Source organism: Rhodamnia argentea, chromosome 10 (assembly GCF_020921035.1).
Source record: "Rhodamnia argentea isolate NSW1041297 chromosome 10, ASM2092103v1, whole genome shotgun sequence".
In the NCBI taxonomy this organism is placed as follows: domain Eukaryota; kingdom Viridiplantae; phylum Streptophyta; class Magnoliopsida; order Myrtales; family Myrtaceae; genus Rhodamnia; species Rhodamnia argentea.
The window spans coordinates 8,091,816-8,114,026 of record NC_063159.1 but is presented as its reverse complement, the minus strand read 5'-3'; the positions used below and the strand labels follow the sequence as shown (position 1 = coordinate 8,114,026).

General features: G+C 38.5%; 4 protein-coding genes across 9 annotated transcripts; 2 read left to right on the top strand and 2 right to left on the bottom strand.

Annotated features, from left to right (window-relative positions):
* Window positions 1–1,678: 1,678 nt before the first annotated feature.
* On the top strand, window positions 1,679–18,171 carry LOC115739300 (major allergen Pru av 1-like). 3 transcript variants are annotated; one of them, XR_007196634.1, is made up of 3 exons: window positions 1,679–1,960; window positions 2,226–2,602; window positions 18,160–18,171. XR_007196634.1 is itself a non-coding variant. In XM_030672315.2 (2 exons), exons 1-2 carry the CDS (start codon window positions 1,777–1,779, stop codon window positions 2,519–2,521), a joined length of 480 nt encoding a protein of 159 aa, XP_030528175.1. In that variant the 5' UTR covers window positions 1,679–1,776; the 3' UTR covers window positions 2,522–2,745. The 3 variants fall into 3 exon arrangements, 1 of the variants encoding a protein (XP_030528175.1); XR_004015211.2 differs by lacking the exon at window positions 18,160–18,171 and adding an exon at window positions 2,648–2,745 and having other exon boundaries at window positions 2,226–2,607; XM_030672315.2 differs by lacking the exon at window positions 18,160–18,171 and having other exon boundaries at window positions 2,226–2,745.
* On the top strand, window positions 3,754–4,510 carry LOC115739299 (major strawberry allergen Fra a 1.07-like). The gene is made up of 2 exons (XM_030672314.2): window positions 3,754–4,028; window positions 4,129–4,510. The coding sequence occupies exons 1-2, from the start codon at window positions 3,845–3,847 to the stop codon at window positions 4,425–4,427; spliced, it is 483 nt and encodes a 160-aa protein (XP_030528174.1). The 5' UTR covers window positions 3,754–3,844; the 3' UTR covers window positions 4,428–4,510.
* LOC115739290 lies at window positions 5,819–15,361 on the bottom strand. 2 transcript variants are annotated; one of them, XM_048270990.1, is made up of 13 exons: window positions 15,091–15,361; window positions 14,721–14,864; window positions 14,487–14,602; window positions 13,612–13,766; window positions 12,334–12,422; window positions 11,697–12,237; window positions 10,121–10,300; window positions 8,232–8,386; window positions 8,051–8,130; window positions 7,781–7,892; window positions 6,553–6,627; window positions 6,301–6,470; window positions 5,819–6,194 (listed from the first exon to the last, which is right to left on the bottom strand). In XM_048270990.1, the coding sequence occupies exons 1-12, from the start codon at window positions 15,178–15,180 to the stop codon at window positions 6,321–6,323; spliced, it is 1,887 nt and encodes a 628-aa protein (XP_048126947.1). In that variant the 5' UTR covers window positions 15,181–15,361; the 3' UTR covers window positions 5,819–6,194; window positions 6,301–6,320. The 2 variants fall into 2 exon arrangements, with proteins under 2 accessions (XP_048126947.1, XP_048126949.1); XM_048270992.1 differs by having other exon boundaries at window positions 10,121–10,297.
* On the bottom strand, window positions 17,644–21,565 carry LOC115739292 (probable polygalacturonase). 3 transcript variants are annotated; one of them, XR_004015209.2, is made up of 7 exons: window positions 21,042–21,399; window positions 19,967–20,290; window positions 19,750–19,870; window positions 19,477–19,651; window positions 19,308–19,378; window positions 18,015–18,781; window positions 17,644–17,976 (listed from the first exon to the last, which is right to left on the bottom strand). XR_004015209.2 is itself a non-coding variant. In XM_030672301.2 (6 exons), exons 1-6 carry the CDS (start codon window positions 21,426–21,428, stop codon window positions 18,108–18,110), a joined length of 1,368 nt encoding a protein of 455 aa, XP_030528161.1. In that variant the 5' UTR covers window positions 21,429–21,565; the 3' UTR covers window positions 17,644–18,107. The 3 variants fall into 3 exon arrangements, 2 of the variants coding, with proteins under 2 accessions (XP_030528161.1, XP_030528160.1); XM_030672301.2 differs by lacking the exon at window positions 21,042–21,399 and adding an exon at window positions 21,426–21,565 and having other exon boundaries at window positions 17,644–18,781; XM_030672300.2 differs by having other exon boundaries at window positions 17,644–18,781; window positions 21,042–21,398.
* Window positions 21,566–22,211: the final 646 nt, after the last annotated feature.

Here is a 22,211-nt window from a genome sequence, read left to right as displayed (position 1 = left end):
GACTACGAAAATATGCCGCATTGCTCCGAAAAAACTTAAGTCTTGATAAGTAGAACTCAAGCCATTAAGGATGTTGTCGTGTCACCGTCGAATGCGGCGGCGGTCGCGCTCCTGCTCGCGTGACTTCTAATCAACACCATTAACCGATCGATGTGACCATCACCGTGAGACGAATGGCGAGCCTAAACGGCGCAGCGGGATTCATTAATTAATCTGATCAACACCATGATCGTTTTCGTATACGTTCACATATTCTGTAATTTAGATAAGAAGAACTAGACAATTTTTTTGTTTTAATAATTATAAAGCATTTCCACATATCTGCGTTGCTATGCCAATAGTGTTAGATAAAAAAAAGAACATTAAAAGATGTTAAATTAGCAAGGGAACCCGTGAGCCAATGTCACTTGTGATCCACCAACTTCACTACATAATTTGCAATAATATGATTTGAAAGGACTGGACATATGAAAGCAAGAGGAAAAATCAAAGTATGTAGACGTCAATCTTGACTTTCAGAGCAGCCTTTGTTGACTAAATGTAATAAAACCTTAAAAACCCACTTTATATATACACTGTGTGTAATAAAGTGTAATTACCAAACTACCCCTCCTAATGCTAAATTACACTAATACAACATGTAGAACAATCAGTGCTTTTCTTATTGATGGAAGCTCGATACAAACAGGTAGTACCCAAATAACCCAATTTGAAAAATTGTGCCCTCGATTTTTCAAGTTTTCTACTACATGCAATCAATTCATAATTACTTCTGCGGACGAAGTTGATAATAACCGCTTCCCGAGGCCATCATCGACCTTCAAGTTTGCTACTTTCGGGAACAAATCGAAACGACGTAGGATAGAATGATCCGCCCGAGAGTTAGACTCGCTTTAGTTATAATTATTTTATATAATCTCTAAGTCAATCAAAGTGTCAGCCATTCTTCTCCTATCAGACTTCTTTGGTATTCCAGTGCATTTCTCCCTCCGATTCAGAATAAATATGTTTTCGAACCCGCACTTTCAAATTGAAAGTGTATGTTCTCACGCAAATTTCAGCAATTACGTGTTCTGATTCTACAGTGGACTGCGATGGTATGCATCTAAGGGGTTGAGACTTTCTACTATGATAAAGACTATGTAAGATATCAGTGAAGCTCAACCAAGAATTTGCTGAGGAAATTTCCCTGGATTGAAGTCAAGTCAACACATGAAAGGGAAATGGAACAGTGTTTTTGGTATCGTTCTAGGAAGGTGCCTTCTTTGACTAAGATTCAATTATCATATGAACACTTTTATTTTATGGGCAAGGTCGATGTCATGATTGGAACATCCCACAAATTAATTAAGGCTATTTTTGTATTGTCATACTCCGTTTGTTTCGCGAACTATGATTGATTTGGAAGATACTTTCTTAAAAACAGTTGCTTGTATCACTTGAAATAAATCGATAATAAATATTTTTATTATCGGTAATAATTTATGTCTAAATATTTCTGTGAACGTGGATAATATTTTTATTTATTCTTTTGTGCAAATAACATAAGCGATCGATTTTTTTAAGTTTTTTTTATAAATTATTCATTTTTTCGTGAAATAAATATGCCCTTCGAAAAAAAAAAAAAATTCCGGTGATCAGAAACCTTCACACTCAGTCTCTCTGTATATATGTCAGCTTCAGTTCAGCCTCTTCTCTTCACTACAAAGTTCAACACTACTAAGTCTTTCCTGATCACCCTCTTCTCAGTTTCATCAACTCTATTCCGATCCAACCATGGGTGTCGTCACTTACGACTCCGAGATCACGTCCTCGATCCCTCCGGCCAAGATGTTCAAGGCCGCTGTCCTCGACGCCGATAACATCATCCCCAAGGTCCTCCCGCAAGCCATCAGGAGCATAGAAGTCCTCGAGGGCGACGGAGGTCCCGGGACCATCAAGTTGATCAATTTCGGCGAAGGTTAGTCCGTCCTGTGTTACGATCACTCGGAATGAACTCGGTTTCAACCTTATGGAACATTACCATGACCATCGACAAAGACAGAAACATAACTTGGTTAATTAAGATGTTCCTAACCATTAACATTACACGAGTGATCATGTGACTCGATTTCGAACAGGCCATGTCTAAGTCTAAATGGCCTGATCGGCACCATCAAGATCAGTGCCTGCGATGTCGAAACCGGAGAGTCACAACTCTTATCTTTCTTTTGTTGCTTTTATAGGCAGTCAGTACAAGACGGTAAAGCACAAGGTCGAGACCCTGGACAAGGAGAACTTCGCCTACTGCTACTCGATCATTGAGGGCGACCCGCTGGGCACCACCTTCGAGAAGATCAGCTACGATGTGAAGATCACCGCGTCGCCCGACGGAGGCTCGGTGTGCAAGAGCACGAGCAAGTACTACACCATCGGCGAGGTGGACCTCCCCGAGGGGAAGATCAAGGCCGGGAAAGAGAAGGCGTCCGCCATGTTCAAGGCCATCGAGGCATATCTGGTGGCAAATCCGGATGCCTATTGAGCCGATCTCATCCATCTTGTATTGTTCGTGTTCTGTGTTAAATATGTCTGGTTGTGCTGAATCCAAAAGTAGAGAAGAGAAGTTGAGTCGCTCAGTGTTTGGAGTTGAGAATATTTGGTTGGTGAGTGCTGTTCTTATCTTATGCTGAGAATAAGAGGACGAAAGGTGTGGCAGGAATCTGGTGTAGTGGTTTCGTGGAATTTTAAGGAGTGGGAATTTGTAAATTGTGCTGCATATTATTTTCGTAGAAAGATTGGTACGGCGAAATTCTCTTATTTCAGTAATTTTCGTATGACAAACGAAAACGTGGATAATAAATAGAATGCCGAATGGCCAATAAGATTGCGAATTACGGCCCAATATTTCAAATTCGGACTGACATTTAAAGCTCTCAATATATACTTTCATAATCCGCAATACGTAATATCATTAATGAAGAGTATACTCTCGTAATATCAATATGTTTAGGGTTTGGGCTTATCTTATTGTGACACATGGGCTCTTTAAAATAATGTTTAAGCTAATCATATCTTATCTGTTGTAAGGGACATTAGATAAGAGATCAAATGATTCAACAACAATAATAATAAAAACAGAACAAGATAAAGAAAAGGAGAAGCAAAGTTTAACGGAAAAGCAGCAGCCTCCATTGCCGACCCGATTTTGACCCAGTCATACCACCGGTGTTAGGGAAGTTTGCATCAAACCTAACCAAAATTATTTCTCTCCTTAAAATGATTTTGAAAGGCCTTACTCGATACATTTGAACAAATCAGCTGTGAAAGTAGGACGTTACGTGCAAAGAGATATATGATATGATGCTTATATCGTGTGACATGCTGATGTGATATCACCGACCAATTAAGTATTCTCGCCTGCTGCTACTTATTGAAAAAGAAAATTGCGAAAATCGATCAATATGAGTTTATCCAAATAAGAACATTTTGTTCTGACATCAGATCGGCCCGGTCATGTAGATCAAACTCAAGTGCGACCAATTCAAAGTGATGGCCGCCCATGTGAGCATGAGAACGTGCTCTCTTGCGTTTATGTTTGGAACACGATCTTTGACATTTCACCTTGAATCTGAAATGGACCGAAACCATTTTCCATGACAAAAAAGCAAACGAGGGAGACCAACTTTAATGACTCTTTACATTCCTTTTAGGCTGCAAACCCTTTGACTCTTCCATTTCCTCAAACGTGACTCTTGCCAAACCAGCCCTACCTGTTCTTATAACGCTAACCATAAATAGGAAGGCATTAACTGCACTCAAGAACCATACACTTGTCTGGGTTATTTCTTTCTCATTGCTACTAGCCATGGGTGCAACCAGCATCACACAAGAGCTCACATGCCCGATCGCTCCGGCTCGCATGTTCAAGGCGTTGATCGTCGAGTCGAATGCCCTGATCCCGAAGCTCCTGCCTCAGTTCATAAAGAGCGTGGAGCTCGTACAAGGCGACGGAGGGGCCGGGAGCATCGAGCAAGTTAATTTCACCGAAGGTACGTTTAGTCGCATACACACCCTTTTTTTTTTTTTTTTTGGATCCTCTCTCTAGTAACGAGTTTGGTGAGTTCACTTCTTGTTCGGTGACAAATGTAGCTAGTCATTTCAAGTACGTGAGGCACCGGATTGACGAGCTCGACAAGGAGAACTTCGTGTGTAGGTACACGATGGTCGAGGGCGACGCGCTGGGCGACAAGCTCGAATCCATCAATTACGAGGTCAAGTTTGAGGCCGCCGGCGACGGAGGGTCGGTTTGCAAGATGAAGAGCAAGTACAACACCAAGGAGGCATTTCAAGTTGAAGAGGAGGAGATCAAGGCTGGGAAGGAAAAGGCCATGGCCATATTCAGGGTTGTGGAGTCTTACCTCTTAGAGAACCCACAGGCCTATGCATAGGACATGTTCCAACGCCGCCCTCTTCATTAAGATTGTTGTTTGTAATTCTTTGCTATGATTTAGGTTTACACACATGAATTTGTTTGAGTTACACACATGAATTTGTTTGAGTGTCACACAAAAGCTCTTGCTCTCATGAAGAGCTAGCATATCTTCTTTACTTTGTTTTTGTGATTTCGACCGATGAAATTTCGATCTGCAGCATTTTAGAGCTCACCGGAGTTATGAAAACCAAGTTCTTTGAAATCGGATTTGAATTATTGAGATTACTCGAGATAAATAAAGAGATGAGCAACCGCATCTTGTCTCGATTATTTGCGATCATATTGACATTATGTGCAGATCAACAACTTATAGCTGCATCATTTGGTAACTCCACATGTCGCGCTATTCGTGCTTCATCTAGATCGAGACGTATTGAAATCGAAAATATGATCAACGGAGAACACTGTACTAATTTAAAATCGAATACAATAACCATTTTCGTTTCGGCAGTCCTAAATCTTTTGTACGGCGGTCAATTCAGTTCAAAACCTTTCACTTGTACTAATTGAATACTAAACTTTTTAACAATTTGTCAATTCAGTTATAAACCTTTCAATTGTGACAATCCGGCCATAAACCTTTTCACAAAATCCCATTTTGAATGACTTTAACTTTCGGTTGCTTCGATCTCATATTTCATGTTTTCCGTGTAAAACCGGATCATTTTAATTCTCTTGGCTTTAGCTGAGTTTACATAACTAGGTTTAGAACCTTACATAATTATATCTAGCATCCAGCAGATTATGTCAAAGTGCCAAAACTGCTTTTAGGCTGCCGTGCAATGCAATGCAATGCAAAAAATTGTCATCTGCAATTTCCGGGTCTCCGATTTTGGAGAGAAAATGACAAAAATAATCCCTAACCTTTAACTCAATATTCAATCTAATCCCCCAACTTTTAATTTGTTCAATGTGATTCTTGAATTTTATTCCAATATGCAATGTCATCCTGAACTTTTAAATTATTCAATATGATCCGGATGTTTAAATTTCATCCATCAACTATAAAAAAATGTTCAATGTTGTTTTTGAAATTGAATTAATAAAATGACAACATTGAACATGTTGATATGTATCAAGAGACCAAATTAAACATGTACAAAAAATTCACGAAACACATTGAACAACTAAAAAATTTAAGGATCATATTGCGCATTACGCTGAAATTCAAGGATCATATTGAACTAATTAAAAATTCAAGACCATTTATGTCATTATCTCGATTTTAAAATTATATCTAGAGAATTTGACATGTACTTCGTCAACTCGTCGGGGGTACAATAGCATGTTCTACTCCTATGCTGCATTTGGTACCTAAGAAACAAAGTCGAAAAGGATACGGTAAGATCGAACAAGAAGTTTTCGGATTTTTTATATCCTGCTCTTTGTTTGAGAAACAGGATACAAGGACAGATACAGATAAACAATCTATAGAGGGCTTGGTAGATGGGGAATGTGATTGAATTAGTAAGAAAACAAATTACAGAAAAGTACAAACGGAGATGCCGCAATCCATTGTCGAGCGACGGCCACCACCGCAACAGCCAGCCTGCGGTTGTCTTCATCATCAAGGCGATTGCGTGAGAAAAGTACACGCGTTCGAGATCAGAAGATGGTGGAGGGCACAAAACCGGCGGCATATATATGAATTTCTCCTGGGGTAGCTGCAACTTGACTGGCGACTCGCCCCAAGTGACCATCTCCATCTTGAGCAAGTTTCACACTACAAGCAGCGAAAACACCCAATTCAAACCAATGTTTAGAAGCTTGACCCCAAAAAAAAAAACAATGTTTAAAAAGAACAAAGCATACTTGTAAAGAATGACTACCTCTTAAAAAGAAAGAGCTTCTACTCATCATCTTTATCATCGCTAGTTTGTCCAGATTCATCCTCATCCCCGTAAAAGACGTGATCAATGTCTTCGTCCTCATCATCACTTTCATCAGTTTGATGCTCATGAAGGGAATCTCTAGTTTGATCATGTGTGGCCTTGTCAATCTGTTAGAAGACAACATTTAACAAAATTAGAGACTGCCAAGCTCAAAAAATTATCTGAAGCGAAGATATGAAGGGCACAAACCTGAGTGACGACAAGCTGCAGCCGACCAACTAACTGTAGCAATGGTTGGATGGCCGCCCCTCTAGCTTTTGCAATCTATAAGGTAAAGGAATTATATATATCATACCATAAGGCAAACATAACCCAAGAATAGTTGATAATGTGAAGCTCTACAATGAATCTGAGAAGTAAAATAATCTAGACATGAAGCAAAACAGAAACAAATACAATTCTTTCATATCACAGTGGATGCTACCTACACCTGGAAAAAAGATTGGAAGGATTTTTCCAAGAAACAGAGATTAAAGAACTCATAATCGCACCTTTCCCTCACGCACCTTTTACAATTAAACACATTGACAAATATAAAGGAGATTTAATGAACTGAGGTTGCATCAGTAGCAGCCATTTTTTTTTTCCTTCAATCTTTCGCCATTGCTTTTCTTTCTGCTGCCTTTCACTCTTTTTACTTCCTTTGATGTCCTAACCCAGATATTAGGGTCTAATGTTGGGGTTTCTGAGTTCAGACTCGTGGAATAACTTTCTGATCAGATAGCCAGCAATTTGAATTGATAAGACACTCGACAACATTGATTCTAAAGTCGAAGGAACAAAATGCCTATTCTAAGAAAAGCACTTGAAAAAGAAACAAGAGATGGGCCAGCTTTGCTCAAGAAAAATATGTCCTAAGCTCTTGCTTCACTAAGGGAAAAGCTAACATATAGATGCTTATATTACAATATTCTCATGGAATCATTTCATGCAACTGATTAATTAACTTTTTGGCCGAGGAGACAAGGCTGAAGCCTTTGTCTTGGGAGTATTCCGATCAGAAACAAGAGATCCCCTCATAGTTGTCAATTTGCTTTTGATGACCCGAAAAAACTAAAAACAAGATAACATGACAACAATTAACATGCAGACTTGTCAATGAATGGAGGGGCCGCGAAAGGTTAGAGGCTGAACAAGGGAGACATATCAAATAACGAAAACCTTGTACTATAAAGCATACAAATATTATTGGCCAACAATTGCAGAGGAAAAAGTAATAGGTGATGAACATCATTGCTTCTGGCTTCTTCCACTCAATTATTGCTACAATTACAAGGGTTCCGAAAAAATTTCTAATAGCGAAGGAAAAGGTTTTAACAAGGGAATTTTAATCATTGAGGGGCGTATCCAAAAATCACTCATCAAGAGAACCAACTAACGAAAAAATAGGCTAATTTTACTTCAACGAACTTTTTACCTTGCCCAAAGAAAAAAGCAGCTCAGTCGATGGTTCCTGAGAAAGGACATAATCACTGTGAATGACCAATATCCTGCTGATCCATGGAAGAACTAGCTTTGCATTAGATGACCTGTTCATGGATCAAATTACTATTAGCATGTTTTACCATCTCTAAACCTGCTCGATGATTATGAGAATAAGAGAAACAAACAGACTGAGGACGAACCTAGCCAAACAACAGCTCCATATATATTAGCAAAAGAAAATTAAGAAGAATACAGAAAGAACCTTGACTGCCACGAGGCCAAAAGCTCTCTCAGTAGGTTGTATGCATCACTTGCTCCCATAGATACAATCGCATCCCTTATCTAATGAGGCAGGGAAACATTAGTGACGCATGGGAATCAAAAGTACAAACAACAGAAATTAGAGGCTAATGCAACAAAAAAGATATATTCCTAAGTAGAACCTTCTTATTTGATAGATTGGCTTCTAGATTTATATCCTTGAAGAAAGCAGGATCAGGGGCTGATTTATATAAAGAATCATCATTTCCACCAATAAATCCTAGGGATCTCAACTGGTCCTCCAGGCATAGTGTAGATGTGCCCACTTCTAAATCATCTGCAGAAACCGCAATAAGTGACAAATAGTATCAGCTACCAGCATAATTATCAATGCACTTATTTTAAACAGAATAGCTGGTCATAGACAAAGACATGTTTAAAGTCCATAGACAAGTAACAGAATATCAGATAGTCTAACAAATAAATGAAGATAGTGTTTCTTCGTATGAAGTTGGCGAAAAAAAGAAACCAAAAGAAACGATTTTCCTACTTGTGAATAAATACATGTATGTCTATTTAAAAAGATAATTAGTTTTACAGGCAATACGTACACCCAATTTTTTCCTCATGCAACTTGAAATATAAACAAAGACAGCATCATTTACCAAAATCCAATGATGAATATAACTATAAAAAAAAGCAGGGATATTTAGCCATGGAAAACACCAAAAGAAATTAAAGCATATGAAAGACAGCATAAAAGATAAATAAAACAAACGGACATTTAAAATAATTAGGGAAGTTGACAAAACACAATATGGTGTGCAAAAGATGTATCACAAACCATCTAGTATATAACATGTTCTAGTATAGGATGAGGGGACAAATGTCAAAAGATGATCGGAGCATTACTGTTTTTAAAAAGAGTTCAAAAGCCTTTATTCCTGGAGATACATATATCAGATTGCTTGCAAAAGGACCAACAAATGAAGAATTTAAGATATAAGGAAAGAAAAAATAAAGATCAACACCTGCTGCAGTTAGCTATGTTATAAGTGGGGTACAACAGCCCTCATACTAAAACAATGATTACAATGTCACTGTAATTCTTTCTTTCCTTGCCTCCCTGCTCCAATCTAACTGCTATTCCTGTGTCCAATTTCTCTCTCGAAACTAGAATTGCATGATTTCTTTCTTCCGACATTTTATCTTTCTTGACCGCATTCTTCCCATGCTTTCCCCTAAATAACCTTCGGAATATGAAGCTGTTTTATGACAAGTATCTCTCAGAACGATGTATTGACAGAGATGTATTTGGGAAATCACTCAGAAAGCAACTCTCTAAGAAATGAAAAATATATATATTTTTAATAAAACTGCTGGCTATTCACAGAATGTGAGAAGGAGATGAAGAATCATGTGGTTCCAGAAGAAATTTAAATAAGTCCTGAAAACTTAAGTGCTAGATTTTGTGTGTCCATAATTTTAAGTGTTTAAAGTATTAATAAAAACTTGTTTGACGATAACTGAAATTGGATCCCTAAATATTGGTAATACCAAAAACAAAACTGTAATATCATGGGTAAGTTATAGCAATATAATTGGCATGATTCTATTGTCATCAATTACCTTTTTATTGTACAGATGACAAAATCCCTTTCTTACTTACCTCAGTAAGTGAACTTTTTATTAAATTGAATCTTTTAAGTCAAGCTCCTCAGGGTTATGAAACAAGCATAATCTTGTTAGTTATCAATCTTCAAAATTAATTGAGTTATAGAAAACAAGCCCTAAGCCTCTTGGGATGACGAATTCTGGAAATCTCTCATAAACTTGCAATGTAAATACAAGATTAGACTAAGCCTCCTCAGATGATGCGTAATATGATCAAGCACAAGCAAATTCACATCTCGAGGTAAACCATCTTCAGACAGAAACTTCCAACCAAATTATTTGTTTATCTGTTGGTATATTTACTCCTCCATGCATGAGTTATACTGGCACGCCTAGTCAATCAAAAGTCTCAAGATAAGGTCACAGCAAGAGTGTTATACTTTAGGAAGAAGAGTACCACGCATTTGTTCGCTCTCCAAAGATTTTGCTCGACTCCTGCTGTTAACTATATCAGCAATTACATCATCAGGGTCAATGCCAGAATATTGATGTGGTTTCTTTCTTTCTCCCAAATCAGTAAAAGTTGGAACTGGAAGTAGGACATCTTCAGCATTCGCTCGATCCAATGCCGTCACTGCTTTATGAGGAAGTAACAATTATGAGGAAGAAACTTAAATATACCAGCTAGAACATTAATGTGAATGATTTCAGTAGAGCATAGGAGAATAAAGGCAAATGATCAGTGAGAATACCATGTAGCAGATAAAGATTTGCAGAAGATATGGCACCCCTAGTATAAAATTATGGGATGGTTCAGAACATGGATAACTGAAAGCAACTCACAATTACTTCACATATATTGGAAGGTGCTTGTGGCAAAAGCAGTTAATATCCCTCGTACATCCTATGATCCAAGGATCCACAAACTCATAGATAAACCCGTTAAACAGGTGGATCAGGTTGAAAATAATTCGACCCAAATTGGCCCACTTAACCCATTTTGACCCATTTCCATGCAATACAAATCTAGTGACCCATACTCGACCCAACCCATATTGCTAAAATACTTCCATATTTACCCCAACCTAGAAAAACTCATATTCAAATTGGGGCAAGAGCGTGTTGCGAGTGAGAGCGAGATCGAGTGAGAACAAAAGAGAGTGAAGAGAGAGTCATAAAGATGGGTTGTATTAAAATAAATTGTGAACCCATTTAACACCCATATTTTTGGGCTTTACATTCTAAACCCATTTAAGGCCCATTAACTGAATATAATTAATCAATGCAACAATTCAGCCCATCAAATATGGGTTAAGAACGGGTACAAAAATTAAATCATTAAAAAAGAGTACTTAACAACATCTCGATCTAGAGGTCTTTGCAGCCTGCAATGTCATAATCCTACCAATGGAAAAACATGCTATAAAAAATTATCATTTCCAATTAATTCTTTTGGCATTTGTCTATGAACTTCAAACAAATCCTTTTTACAAAGTCATGCTCACAATTAATTATGTTGAACTCAGCCGTAAAATCATCTGAACTTTATGCTTCCATTTATCATGTTCACAAATTACAATAAATAGCAGGAGCACACATCTCTCTATCCATCCCTGCAATTTATAGATGCCCTAAACAATTGTGTTCTTTTCAAAACAGGCATATTTTGATCCATCATGTGTACATTAATGGAATTGCCAAGGAGCCATTGAGTTAAAAAGAAAATAGTATAATCTTCTTGATCAACAGAATGTCATGGAACTTTATCTGCAACTGCTACTAATGGCAGGCAGCCAGCAGACTAGTTTATCAATCAACATAAATGCTAATTTTCCACCGAAGCACCAAAAGTCTGTACTTGCTTCCACAAACAGAGAGAGCCAGAAGACTTAATTGAGCCAAATACCAAAAAAATAAAGAAAGAAAGAAAAGGCTAGAGGACAAAATTGCAAAAACCCTACAAGTTATAGGTCTAAAACTACACTTAACACTGCAAGATTAAACCTATAAGAAAAGCAACAAGCAAGACTTACCTTTATTCCTTGCATCTTGTCCTCTCTTAGCCCTAACCAGGGATTGACCAGTGGGCAAAAGAATTCCGTCTAAAGAGCTGTTTAAAGTCATGTTTTCGCCAGAATGCACTAAAATTTTCTGAAAGAGTGGCTTTACTAGCAGACCATGGGAAATAAAAATGTGCCCAGATGCACGAGTTGGAATGCCTTGTAATTTTGCAGCAAGTATTGTAGGTGCACCATGATGATTCTTCAACGAAGAGTTTTCAATAAATAAATAGACTTTTGCAGGTATCGAATTGCGTAGTTCCTCAATGTTCTGTCCAAACCAGAAATAACAAACACCAGTCTCTGTAAGAGCCAAAATATACAGGCCCTTGACTTCTCCGTTATCAATGCATTTGCTGTCAAGATACACTGCAGGATGCTCCATGGACAGTGTACAGCTTGCCGAGTGCGTTTTACTGCCATCAACTCGCCAAACAGCAATATATCTTTCACCAGCAGCACAGGAAAGAACATACGTCCCATCATTAGTGAAGATCATAGAGCGAACAGCTCCCTACAATTCAGAGAATTCAATGGACTATAAATTACAAGGAGCATAGTGGATGCATAAAACAGAAAATACAAGACTGGCTATAAAACCAAGACTCACGGGATGGCCAGAAAACTTCTGTATCTTTTTGTGATCTGAGCAACTATATATCTTTACTTGTGCAGATGCAGAAGCTAGTACACTTCCATCTGCATAACAGCAAAATGGAAGTTTCAGCAAATATTAACAGCTGCAACCCAGCACGCAGTCAATTCCATACAATCATGGAAGACTTACCTAGTATTTTACACTTTCCTAAACATCAGATCAATTATTCATTTCATCCTCATCAGATTCAACCTGGGTTTCTATTTTGCTCCTCTAATTTCATACACACAGAATAATTTCCATCTAAATCCATTAGAAAAAAGCCATGTCAACTCTTAATCCTATGCATGCATTATGCATCCAGCTATTGTTACTTCCTTCAACCTCTCGTCCATGCAAGTGATTGTAGATTTGTGGAGTCTCGGCTACACTGTTTCATCTGCTTACAATATTCAGAACATTTTCTTGCCACACATCCGCCCACTTCTTTCATAAAATCTTTTGAAGATAATGGACTAGTGACTACCTTGTTTTTCATGTAAAATCCCTTACAACCAATAACTAAACCAATATGCATCAACATATTCTCATAGTCACATTAGAAATGTTTTTTCCTCGTCAAGTCTAGCAGCAAAATACCAATGTTCCAAATTCACGTGTCACTAGCATATATCAAGTAAGCATGCTTTGAAATAAAAGCTTGTGCCTAGTCCTTTAATCAATTCTAGCCCAACATTTGTATTGCATCAGCATGATCCACAAACTTAATTAAGTACTTCAAATGCAGCCTCACCTCACTCAGCATAGGTTACTGATGTTTCATTGACTAATACCCTGATTCATAGATAGGTTAACCAAGTTTGGGAGATATGAAGTACAGCTTTGAAATGGAAAACCTGAGCTCCATGGACTAGCCAAGTTTCAAAATTTGGTTGGCTTAATTTTGACATAAAGTAGCTCCCAAGTCCCAACCCTATTTAGCTTGATGTAAAGCTCATGCGTCTAGTAGCCACATTATTGCTCGAAAGCTTACGTATGGTCACAACACATAACTTTTTTTTTTTTTTTTGGTCAGACACAACACATAACTTAGAGAGGCAAGGTTTGCAATGCTTGCTTATGTACATGCGAAATTATTACATAATTGAAAGGTTGGATTAGAATTGATATAACAACCAAAGTAAATGTTCCTATTTTCATTTACCCTTACACTGAAGAATCAGCATAAAGCATCGAACAGCTGTAAAGAAAGAAGTCTAGAGAGTCTAGAGAAGGACAACTTAAGCATACCTGATGAAACAGAGATGGCAGATATAGCCTTTGTTGAAGTTCTGAACCTTTTTAAGGAGATTCCTGTAATGGGATCAATTTCACAAATCATCCCATCAGCACCGCCAATGTAAGCGCGTGACCCTTGCCCAGAAAACGAGATGGCAGTGACACCCCTGCACATGAGAAGTAGCAGAGAATATTGGGAACTTGCTAGAGTGTTAATGCAACAGAAAATTAATGATCATCCCATCTACCACTTCAATGGAAAAAGAGTGCAGCTAAACCTCATGAAGAAAAATGAACCATTCACCATCACTCCCAAAAGTTGCAATAATGATACTCCTAAATTCCTCATTTCTGTTCATGGTCAGACATCCTCTTCATGTTTTTTTGACTCCATGAGAGACTTCAGGAATGTCTCAATCTCAATATGAGAAACTTCAAATTCCTTAAAAACTAGTAAGAGTTATCAATTTGCCAAAAAAGGAAGTTTTTGGCTACTCAAAAGTCACAAGAAAATGCTTTCAGCTGTAAATCCTCGAGCAGATTATGCCAAGCTTTTTCCAAACATTCTCATTCTATACCCCCAACAATCAGCATATATATCCCATATACACCGCGTTAGTGACCAGAATGGCAATCCCAATTCAGCATAAAACTGAGGACACTATTGGCAAGATGATATATAATCTAACATTCCATTGTTGGATTTACAATTTCAGACACTTGCTATGGACTCTACCAACAATGTCGAAAGAATGTTAGTCAGTGGAGAAGCAACAAACTGCAATAAATTAAGATTAGAATATCTTATTTTCCGATAAAACCATGACATGAAGGTTTTCACGGCCAACAACAAGCAAGAAATTCCGAAATTCTTAGCAGTAACTCACCCCGGGTGACAGTCACTAATTCTCCATCTCAATTCACCAGATGCCACATCGAGTGCTAGGACATCACCCCCGCCTGTTCCTAAAACTATCAATGAGCCGCCATGCTTTCTTTTCTTCTGCAATCACCAGTCACAGGCCAAATTAGTTACTTCAAATTATAGCGAAAGCCCACCACCCACAACAGCTATCAAGAAGCAAAACTGTCCTCAACTTCCAGAAGAATCACAAGCCTACCTGTGCCCCCAAGTCCAACCATTTCATGCAGGTGTAATCAACCGAAAGGTGACCCCTGTCCGGCTTCATCAACACATCCGTCGGATCATTTCCCGCAATGTCCACAAACTCTGTCTGAATCTGCCCTTTCAAAGTGTCCCAAATCTAAAAAGCAATGAAAAAGAAACAAAAAATTAAAGGTCCCATTTAATTAAGCGAAGCAACTGTTACCTACTGAGACACATTGGCGAGTAATAAGGCAAAGCGGCATTCATCGAAACTGAGAATAATTGCTAATTCGTGTCTGACTTAGCGTAAAAGCCAATACTTACTTATCAAATTCGAAGAAAATTTTGCCAGAAGAAAAGAATCGGGGAGCACGTGAGGTAACCTTAATCCGGCCATCTCCGGAGCTGATGGCGAAGAATTCCGACGACGGACTGAACGCCGTCAAGAGGTCTCTGATATTTGACGAGCTCATGCCGTCGAAAAGAGAGGAGATTGAAACCGGCCAATTTGCTCTAGCCTACTTCGAAGCACGGTCCAACACTTCGCCGGAGACGGACTGAACGAATCCAAAGAAAGAGTCGCTGACGGCGGGACGGCGGAGGTTTTTGCTGAGGCAGACGAGGAGCTCTTGCTTTTGGGAGGGTTTAGTGAGGGTTTTGAACTGACTGATTTTTTATATGCCCAAAAAAAGGAACTGAATTTCTTTTTCATTTTTCACTTGTGTTGTTTTTTTTTTTTTTGGTTATTTTTATCATTATTTTCTTTTCGGATATTGCAATTACCCAACTCAATTTTTAATATTGGTGTAAAAAAGTTAGAAAATAGACATAAAATTATACATTTATTAGGAAAAAGAAGAAGAAGAAAAAACCCAACAAAATAAAATTCATTAAAATTAAAATAAATGAAAATAAACTAGACTATTTATTCATTGGTGGTCTTTCGGATAATGTGAATATATAAGCAGTATAATTAGGGCATGTTTGGCAACGATTTTGATCCAAAAAAGTGATTTTAATTAGAATCATTTTTTTGTTTTTGTTCCTTGGATGATTTTTGGTGAATCAGAACGCGTTTGATAATTACACAAAATATTTCTTTTAGAACAGAAACGCGTTTGGTAACTATACAAAATTTCTATTCCCGAAAACAACCAAGTGGCGAGAATTCTTTTTTTAAATCTTTTTGAAATCTTTTTTATTTTTTTTTTTATTTTTTTGAATTTTTTGGATTTTTTTAATTCCCCCCCATTTTTTATTTTTAAAAAATTGATTTTTTAACCCCCCCTTTTAAAAAAATTTAACATTTTTTTGGTTAAATTTTAAAGCTTTTTTTAAAATTTTAATTTAAAACGAGTTTAAAAAAAAGTAGTTGTTATTAAATTTTCAATCTTAATTTTAATTTTTTTTAAGTTCAGAAGCTCACGTGGAAGCCTACTGACTTAATCTTTTTAAAAAACTAAAATTTTATCCGTTTTTATGATTCTCAAAAGTAATTCCTTTTTTCATAATCAAAATTTTTTTCTTCTTGTTTTTGCTCCAAAAATATTCTCGGGGAATAAAATTAGAATCAGAATCATTTACGTTACCACATATGTTTTTGATCCTTTTCTATTCTCGGAAACAAAATCAGAGAATTAGAATCGTTACTAAAAGAGACCCTTAGTCCTTTATCATCTAAAAGCTACAAAAATAGATGGAATCCTCAATAAAATGAACAAAAGATTGATATTCAAAATCTAGTGCAAATGAGGACATAGATAATATCAGGCAGAAAAAACAATGTGAATAGAAAAAAGAGTAAAAAATGAATGAGATACCGGTTGACGTTGTGTCGGTACGTACATTTCTTCTCGTTCCATAAGTAAAATAAAATCGACTTTATCCTAAAATGAATTTTTAAGTCTCTATAGTCCATTTCTGAATGGCTCGATAGGCCACCCCAAACAAAAAAAAAAAAAAAATTGTAATTCAGACTTCATTCGTCCTTACTCTTTCCACCGATGTTTACGACTGAAATGCAATCACCTGAGTACGTCAATAGAACTGCCAAGACCAAAGCATGTACTAGGAGTAGGAGATGGTAGAGGAAAAAAAACATTTGAAGTAATTGCCGGCCCAATCTTCCCGGCCGGTCGGATCAAGGGCAATTTTGTCCAACAAAATTCTGATATCACCCAAATTGAAGAAGCCGCGCATCTCATTTACCTGGATCAGCCCGAAAGTTCAATTCGATCCGAACTACTCATTTTCAAATGATTAAAATCGACCCGCGTGTGTCGAGATGCTAGACTCGCGTGTATTTGACGTGTCTAAAATGCTGACCACCTGTCGTGTCGGGGCTTCCTGGTCTGCAAATTACTTTCACTCAAAGGACACGAACTGCCACTGATTTTTCCTTCGTTCAACAGAAAAATTGCAGCTGATTCCCTTTGTATATGCATGTAAGGTTTTCATCCTTGGAAACTATTTCCTTGAGATTCATTCCCAAGCCACAAGAAATGTTCCTTCAAATAAGAAACGGACATCAATACCCTATTAGCTTTAAGATTCATATGCAAGTTCAAACCATCGTCACTACTGTCTTCTCTGTAAACTTCTCTTTCATTTCGTGGTAAGAACATCGGCTCCGACAAATGGTAAAAATGTAGGACTATTCCTGTTCTGTAGAGCAGTGGAACTAAACGAACAGAAATCGATGTGACGCCTAAGTAAATTGTGCTCGCGGTCCGGTGATAATGGGGTCTAGCTGATAGAATGATGTGTACCTGTGTGTGACCTGGAATGACAAAACTTCATCAGCAGAAGCACTTGGATACAACAGCCTCAGCCTCAAGCAATGAGTATCGCTATCATTCTCTTTACCGCGCAGCAAAAGATTATTACATAGCGACCATGAAGATGAATGCTTCCCAGCAGAAAAGAGCAAACGATTAAAGATGAATGCAGCAAGATATGCTTACTTTGAAAGAAGAGAGAGCATCTTGCTTGTACTTCCACATGACCTCATCAAGAATCACTTTTCATATAGTCACATATGATCTCATCTCACATGAAGTCACTCCAAATAAGTGAAAAGAAACCCTTACAATGAAGTTACACCACCACCCCCCCCAAACAAAGATTATGAGAAGAAAGAAAGAGAGAGAGAGAGCCGCTAAGTACAACAAGGAAACAATCTGAGGTGACCCTGTCTTCTACCAAAAATTTCCTTACAATATGAATGAAGAAATGAGGCTGTACAAACAACTTGTGAATAAACAGCTGTGATCGATCGCCATGTGAATCGACTGGCGGACTCTGAGGTTTCTTCTTTCGAACATGTCCCGCCTTCCTGTAGAAGAATCTGGCGCCAATTTGAAACTACAAAACAGGTAGGGTTGATCCTCTATGGAACATGTCACAAGGTTGCAGAATTACCAATGGCATTTACGCTAGATATGCAAGCTGAGGAAGAGTTTGAGGACGAGCCTGCGAGCTCAGGGCATGGTTCGGGAAGCACAGATGAGGAAGAACCCGAAACGTCGGAACAAGTCCACGATGTCAATGAAGCAGATTTGAGGGATAAGGAGATATTAGACAAACAGATGGAAGTGAATGGAGATTCGCTAATTCCCGTGAAATTTCCAGCAACCGCGATGCTTCTTCCTACCACATTCTGTAAAGTAATGTAGCGCAAAACCGGGAGAGCATTTGGATCGAAATTTTCATCCGGATGGGACCCAAAGTGACCCTTAGCACCAAATGCCACTTGGACGTCATCCATGTCGACGTCAGATATGGTTATGTCTTCGATGTAGCCGCCTCGGCCCCGTGTTGTTCGGAATTCTACGCCACTTGATGAGCCACATATGCTGACACGATTCACGTAGACATTAGAGATCCCACCAGACATCTCGCTACCAAAGGCAATTGCAGCCCCAGAGAATGACTGCAAGTAGGCCCGCCTAATGTGCACATGAGAGGTGGGTCTGCTGTAGGAAATTCCATACTCATCCCATCCACTCTTGAGCGCGATGGAGTCATAACCCATGCTAATGCTGCAATCCTCTATGCATACATTGTCTGAGGAATCTGAAATTTTTCCGTGAAAGAACAAAACATATCAGTATGTATCGATACCAATTATCAGGGTATACCAAACAGATTTAACCGAATAATGGGCTTGGCAGTCGAAGAGTTTGCTGTGGCCAGAATTATAAGCCCTGAATGAGGGAGAGGGAAAGAAGAAGATTATATGAAATGCATGATTAGGTCTTATGCAAGAACTCTCAGAATAGAAGCAGCTGCATCAATTCTCAAGTTTTCCAATATCAGTGGATTTTCTTCTTCTCCATGAGATACAAAGAAAATGTTTCTGATTGGACGAAAAAGCATCTTGGAATTGTTTCAAAGACTTGTCCAACTTGTTTTTAACATAGAATGAAGAACGTAAGCAACTGCCAGTGTTATCTAGCAAAAGATTCAGACAATCGTAACTGAGTAAACCCATTACAGACATGAGATACTGATGCAAATTACTGCATAATGCAGAGGTTATTAGAGAACAAAGCAATAGTTCAGCCACATTTTCCTTATTCAAAACCATTGCATCACTAACCTGGTACGATGCCAACAGTGCGAGGAGATTCAGGTGAAGCATTAATTGAAACATTTTGGATGTGCACATCGCTGCATTATACCGAAGGAATGATGATAAATTTCATATGTACAACTAACAATCAGAGGTGATGGGTGACATATCGACTACAAGGCTCTTGCAAACATACCTGCAATAGACTGGATGGATGTTATAGGCAGGAGCATTCAAGAACGTAATGTTAGAAACCACTACATGCTTTGCCTCTACAAATTCCACAAGATGAGGGCGACTGTAGTTCAACAAGTGATTGGCGAATAGCTCCCACCAAAACGAGCCTTGACCATCGATAGTTCCATTGTCACCTAGAGTATTTACCGATCAATGGATTGCTCAAATGAGGCTTGGTAGTAGCACGCGCAAACTAATTATAGCAGCAGACAAAGTTAAGAATCTGGAGTACCTGTTATCACCACATCGTGCAACCCATACCCATTTATCAAGCTCCGGTATCTTCTTCCCGGAGTTTCTATTCCGCGTCCATAAGATGGGAGAGGTTCCCCAATTTCCCAGTGAGATGGGTCCTGAATACGTGAGAGACAATACATTATGCAAGAATTAGTATTGCTTTTTGCTTAATATGCTCAAAGTGAGAACATCAAAGCATCAGCAAACTTGACCTGAGATGCAAGAACCGTGGCCCCTTTTTCCAAGAAGAGAGTGAGATGGCTGGTGAGGTTAAAACTTCCAGTGAGCCACCTTCCGGGAGGCACATAAAGCTGAGCGCCTCCCTTGTCAGCAAAGGACTTGAGGTAGAAAATGGCATTCTGGAAGGCGACAGTGTTTAGAGCTTTCCCGTCTCCAACAGCACCGAACTCTGTTATGGACACGCTATGCGGTCTTGGATCCAAATCCAATGCCAGTTTATACTCACATTGCCCATCACTGTTTCCTCCTCTTGTATTCAAGGCATTGCTCAGTGCCAGAAGCAAGAGCAACGCTCCCTGGAAAGGCGCAAAAGGATTTATGGGAAATTAGACCGAGTATTTTGTCAGAAACATATTTTGCGAATGGATATAACTCACTGTTCCACACAAACACAAGCATCTGACTCAGCAAGCCATTCCCACTAATATGAATGAATCCAAAGGATGGCGATTGCAAACTCTACCAGCCGTCTAAATTTACGACGAATTCCAGGAGAAACGATAGCAGAAACCGGATAGAAACATAGTTGTAATACCAACAGTCATGTCCAGCAAACAACAAGCAAAATCGTTGTACAGGACAGATACAAAAAATGTCTTGAGAAAGGTGAAAATCTGTAGAATCCAATGCAGGTAACGTCAACCAGCCAACCAGAACGCCGGTTAAGGAAAAGATCCAAACTTGAGAACAAGTAGACAAACCAAACCACCTCAGAGAGCAGGAACAAAGTGAAAGAGCACAAGTTGATGAAACATCCAACCGGTTATCTATATCACCACCACCACCAAAGAAGCATAAGAACATTAGTAAAGCAAAGAACCAACGAGCATAGATACGACTAGAAATCCATCAAATTGCCATCTCTCAAACAAGGATGAACTTTGGCAAGAACCCACAAGACTAAGAAAAGCAACCAAGCTATGCACAGTTCAAGCGAACCGAGAATCAAACAGAAACAGAGTTCAAGAAGTTGTTTCGTTGTTGGCAACGAGAAAGAATGGAATTTGGACAAATCCCAGAAAGATCAAAAGAAACAAACGTACTTACTAGCATCTTCCTCAGTCAAGAAAGTGTCCGTGCAACAGAAAGACCCAAAGAGACGACGACGACGACGACGACGACAGAAGCCGATGCAGACAGACAACCCAGTTTGCAGCAATAGAGCCAAAACAAAAAAGAAAACGGAGGAGAAGAAAAATTCAAGAATCACCCCCAAGAGAGGGAAAGAAAAACAGGGGCGCTGCTAGTGTTTGTATGTGAATCGATGGCATTAATGGTATATAAATGGGGACATAAATTAATTTCCACAATCAGTACGCACGAAGACAATGACAGCTTTCCCATGCAAATCAAGCTCGTCAAGTGCGAAAGAGAATAAGGGGGTCAAATTAAAATAATCTCACAATTCTGGCAAGCCACCACACTAATTACCATTAATTATCACTAATTGCTATCATCCTTCTGGATCGAGCATGATTAATAACGTCTCTCGCCGACAGATCTGTTGAAAACGGCCCCCTATTTGGGGAAGAAAGAGCGTGATGACAGAGAGAGAGCGGAGACAGAGAGTGTTGTGTGTTCTGTGAGTGAGGTTGAGACTTCTTTTTACCGTGCAGCGGGAAAAAACAGGAAAGAGGGAAAAAACAGAGTCCTCTGTTTTTTGCCTCATCTTTGTCGAAGTAGATTAGCTGTAATGACGACACCGAAAAAATGATTAATTTTTCCCACTCAATTTTAAATGGAGTTTACAGAGGATTCAGAAAACGAATTTAATTTTATTCGTGAATATTCTTCCGTAATACAGTTTCAATGATAATTTCAACGGCTCAGCAGAGACTATTTGCTCGGTAATTTTACTTCATAATCATTATTATTACTTACCCATTTAGCTGAACATTAGATAGTACACTATTTAAAGCGAATGATTACATGAGAAAATTACTAAAAAAGTTATAAACTTATTACACTTATGCCAATTCAATTATAAACCTTTTAAAATCAAATCTTAAATTTTTTTTTTACGTTTTTACCAATTTAGTTCATCCGGTTAATTTCGATTGAAAAAAGCTAACGTGGTGATCCAGTCAATGCCGGTCACCTATGTAATGTATTGTTACTAATGTGGACAACTCTTCAAGATTTTTATGAATTTTTTTTCTTATGGAAATCTCATGCAATGGCCAAAGAGAGCTAGCGAGGTCGCCCTCGCCCGATTTG

Excerpts from the sequence above, each read along its gene's own strand:
- LOC115739300 (XM_030672315.2), top strand. The coding sequence starts at position 1,777 with ATGGGTGTCGTCACTTACGACTCCGAGATCACGTCCTCGATCCCTCCG. Across the intron at positions 1,961-2,225 it reads GTTGATCAATTTCGGCGAAG|GCAGTCAGTACAAGACGGTA; the intron begins GTTAGTCCGTCC and ends TTGCTTTTATAG.
- LOC115739299 (XM_030672314.2), top strand. The coding sequence starts at position 3,845 with ATGGGTGCAACCAGCATCACACAAGAGCTCACATGCCCGATCGCTCCG. Across the intron at positions 4,029-4,128 it reads GCAAGTTAATTTCACCGAAG|CTAGTCATTTCAAGTACGTG; the intron begins GTACGTTTAGTC and ends TGACAAATGTAG.
- LOC115739290 (XM_048270990.1), bottom strand. The coding sequence starts at position 15,180 with ATGAGCTCGTCAAATATCAGAGACCTCTTGACGGCGTTCAGTCCGTCG. Across the intron at positions 14,603-14,720 it reads GGTTGGACTTGGGGGCACAG|AAGAAAAGAAAGCATGGCGG; the intron begins GTAGGCTTGTGA and ends TGGTGATTGCAG. Across the intron at positions 8,387-10,120 it reads GGAGAGCGAACAAATGCGTG|ATGATTTAGAAGTGGGCACA; the intron begins GTACTCTTCTTC and ends CGGTTTCTGCAG.
- LOC115739292 (XM_030672300.2), bottom strand. Across the intron at positions 19,652-19,749 it reads GCACGATGTGGTGATAACAG|GTGACAATGGAACTATCGAT; the intron begins GTACTCCAGATT and ends TAAATACTCTAG. Across the intron at positions 19,379-19,476 it reads ATCCATCCAGTCTATTGCAG|CGATGTGCACATCCAAAATG; the intron begins GTATGTTTGCAA and ends GGTATAATGCAG.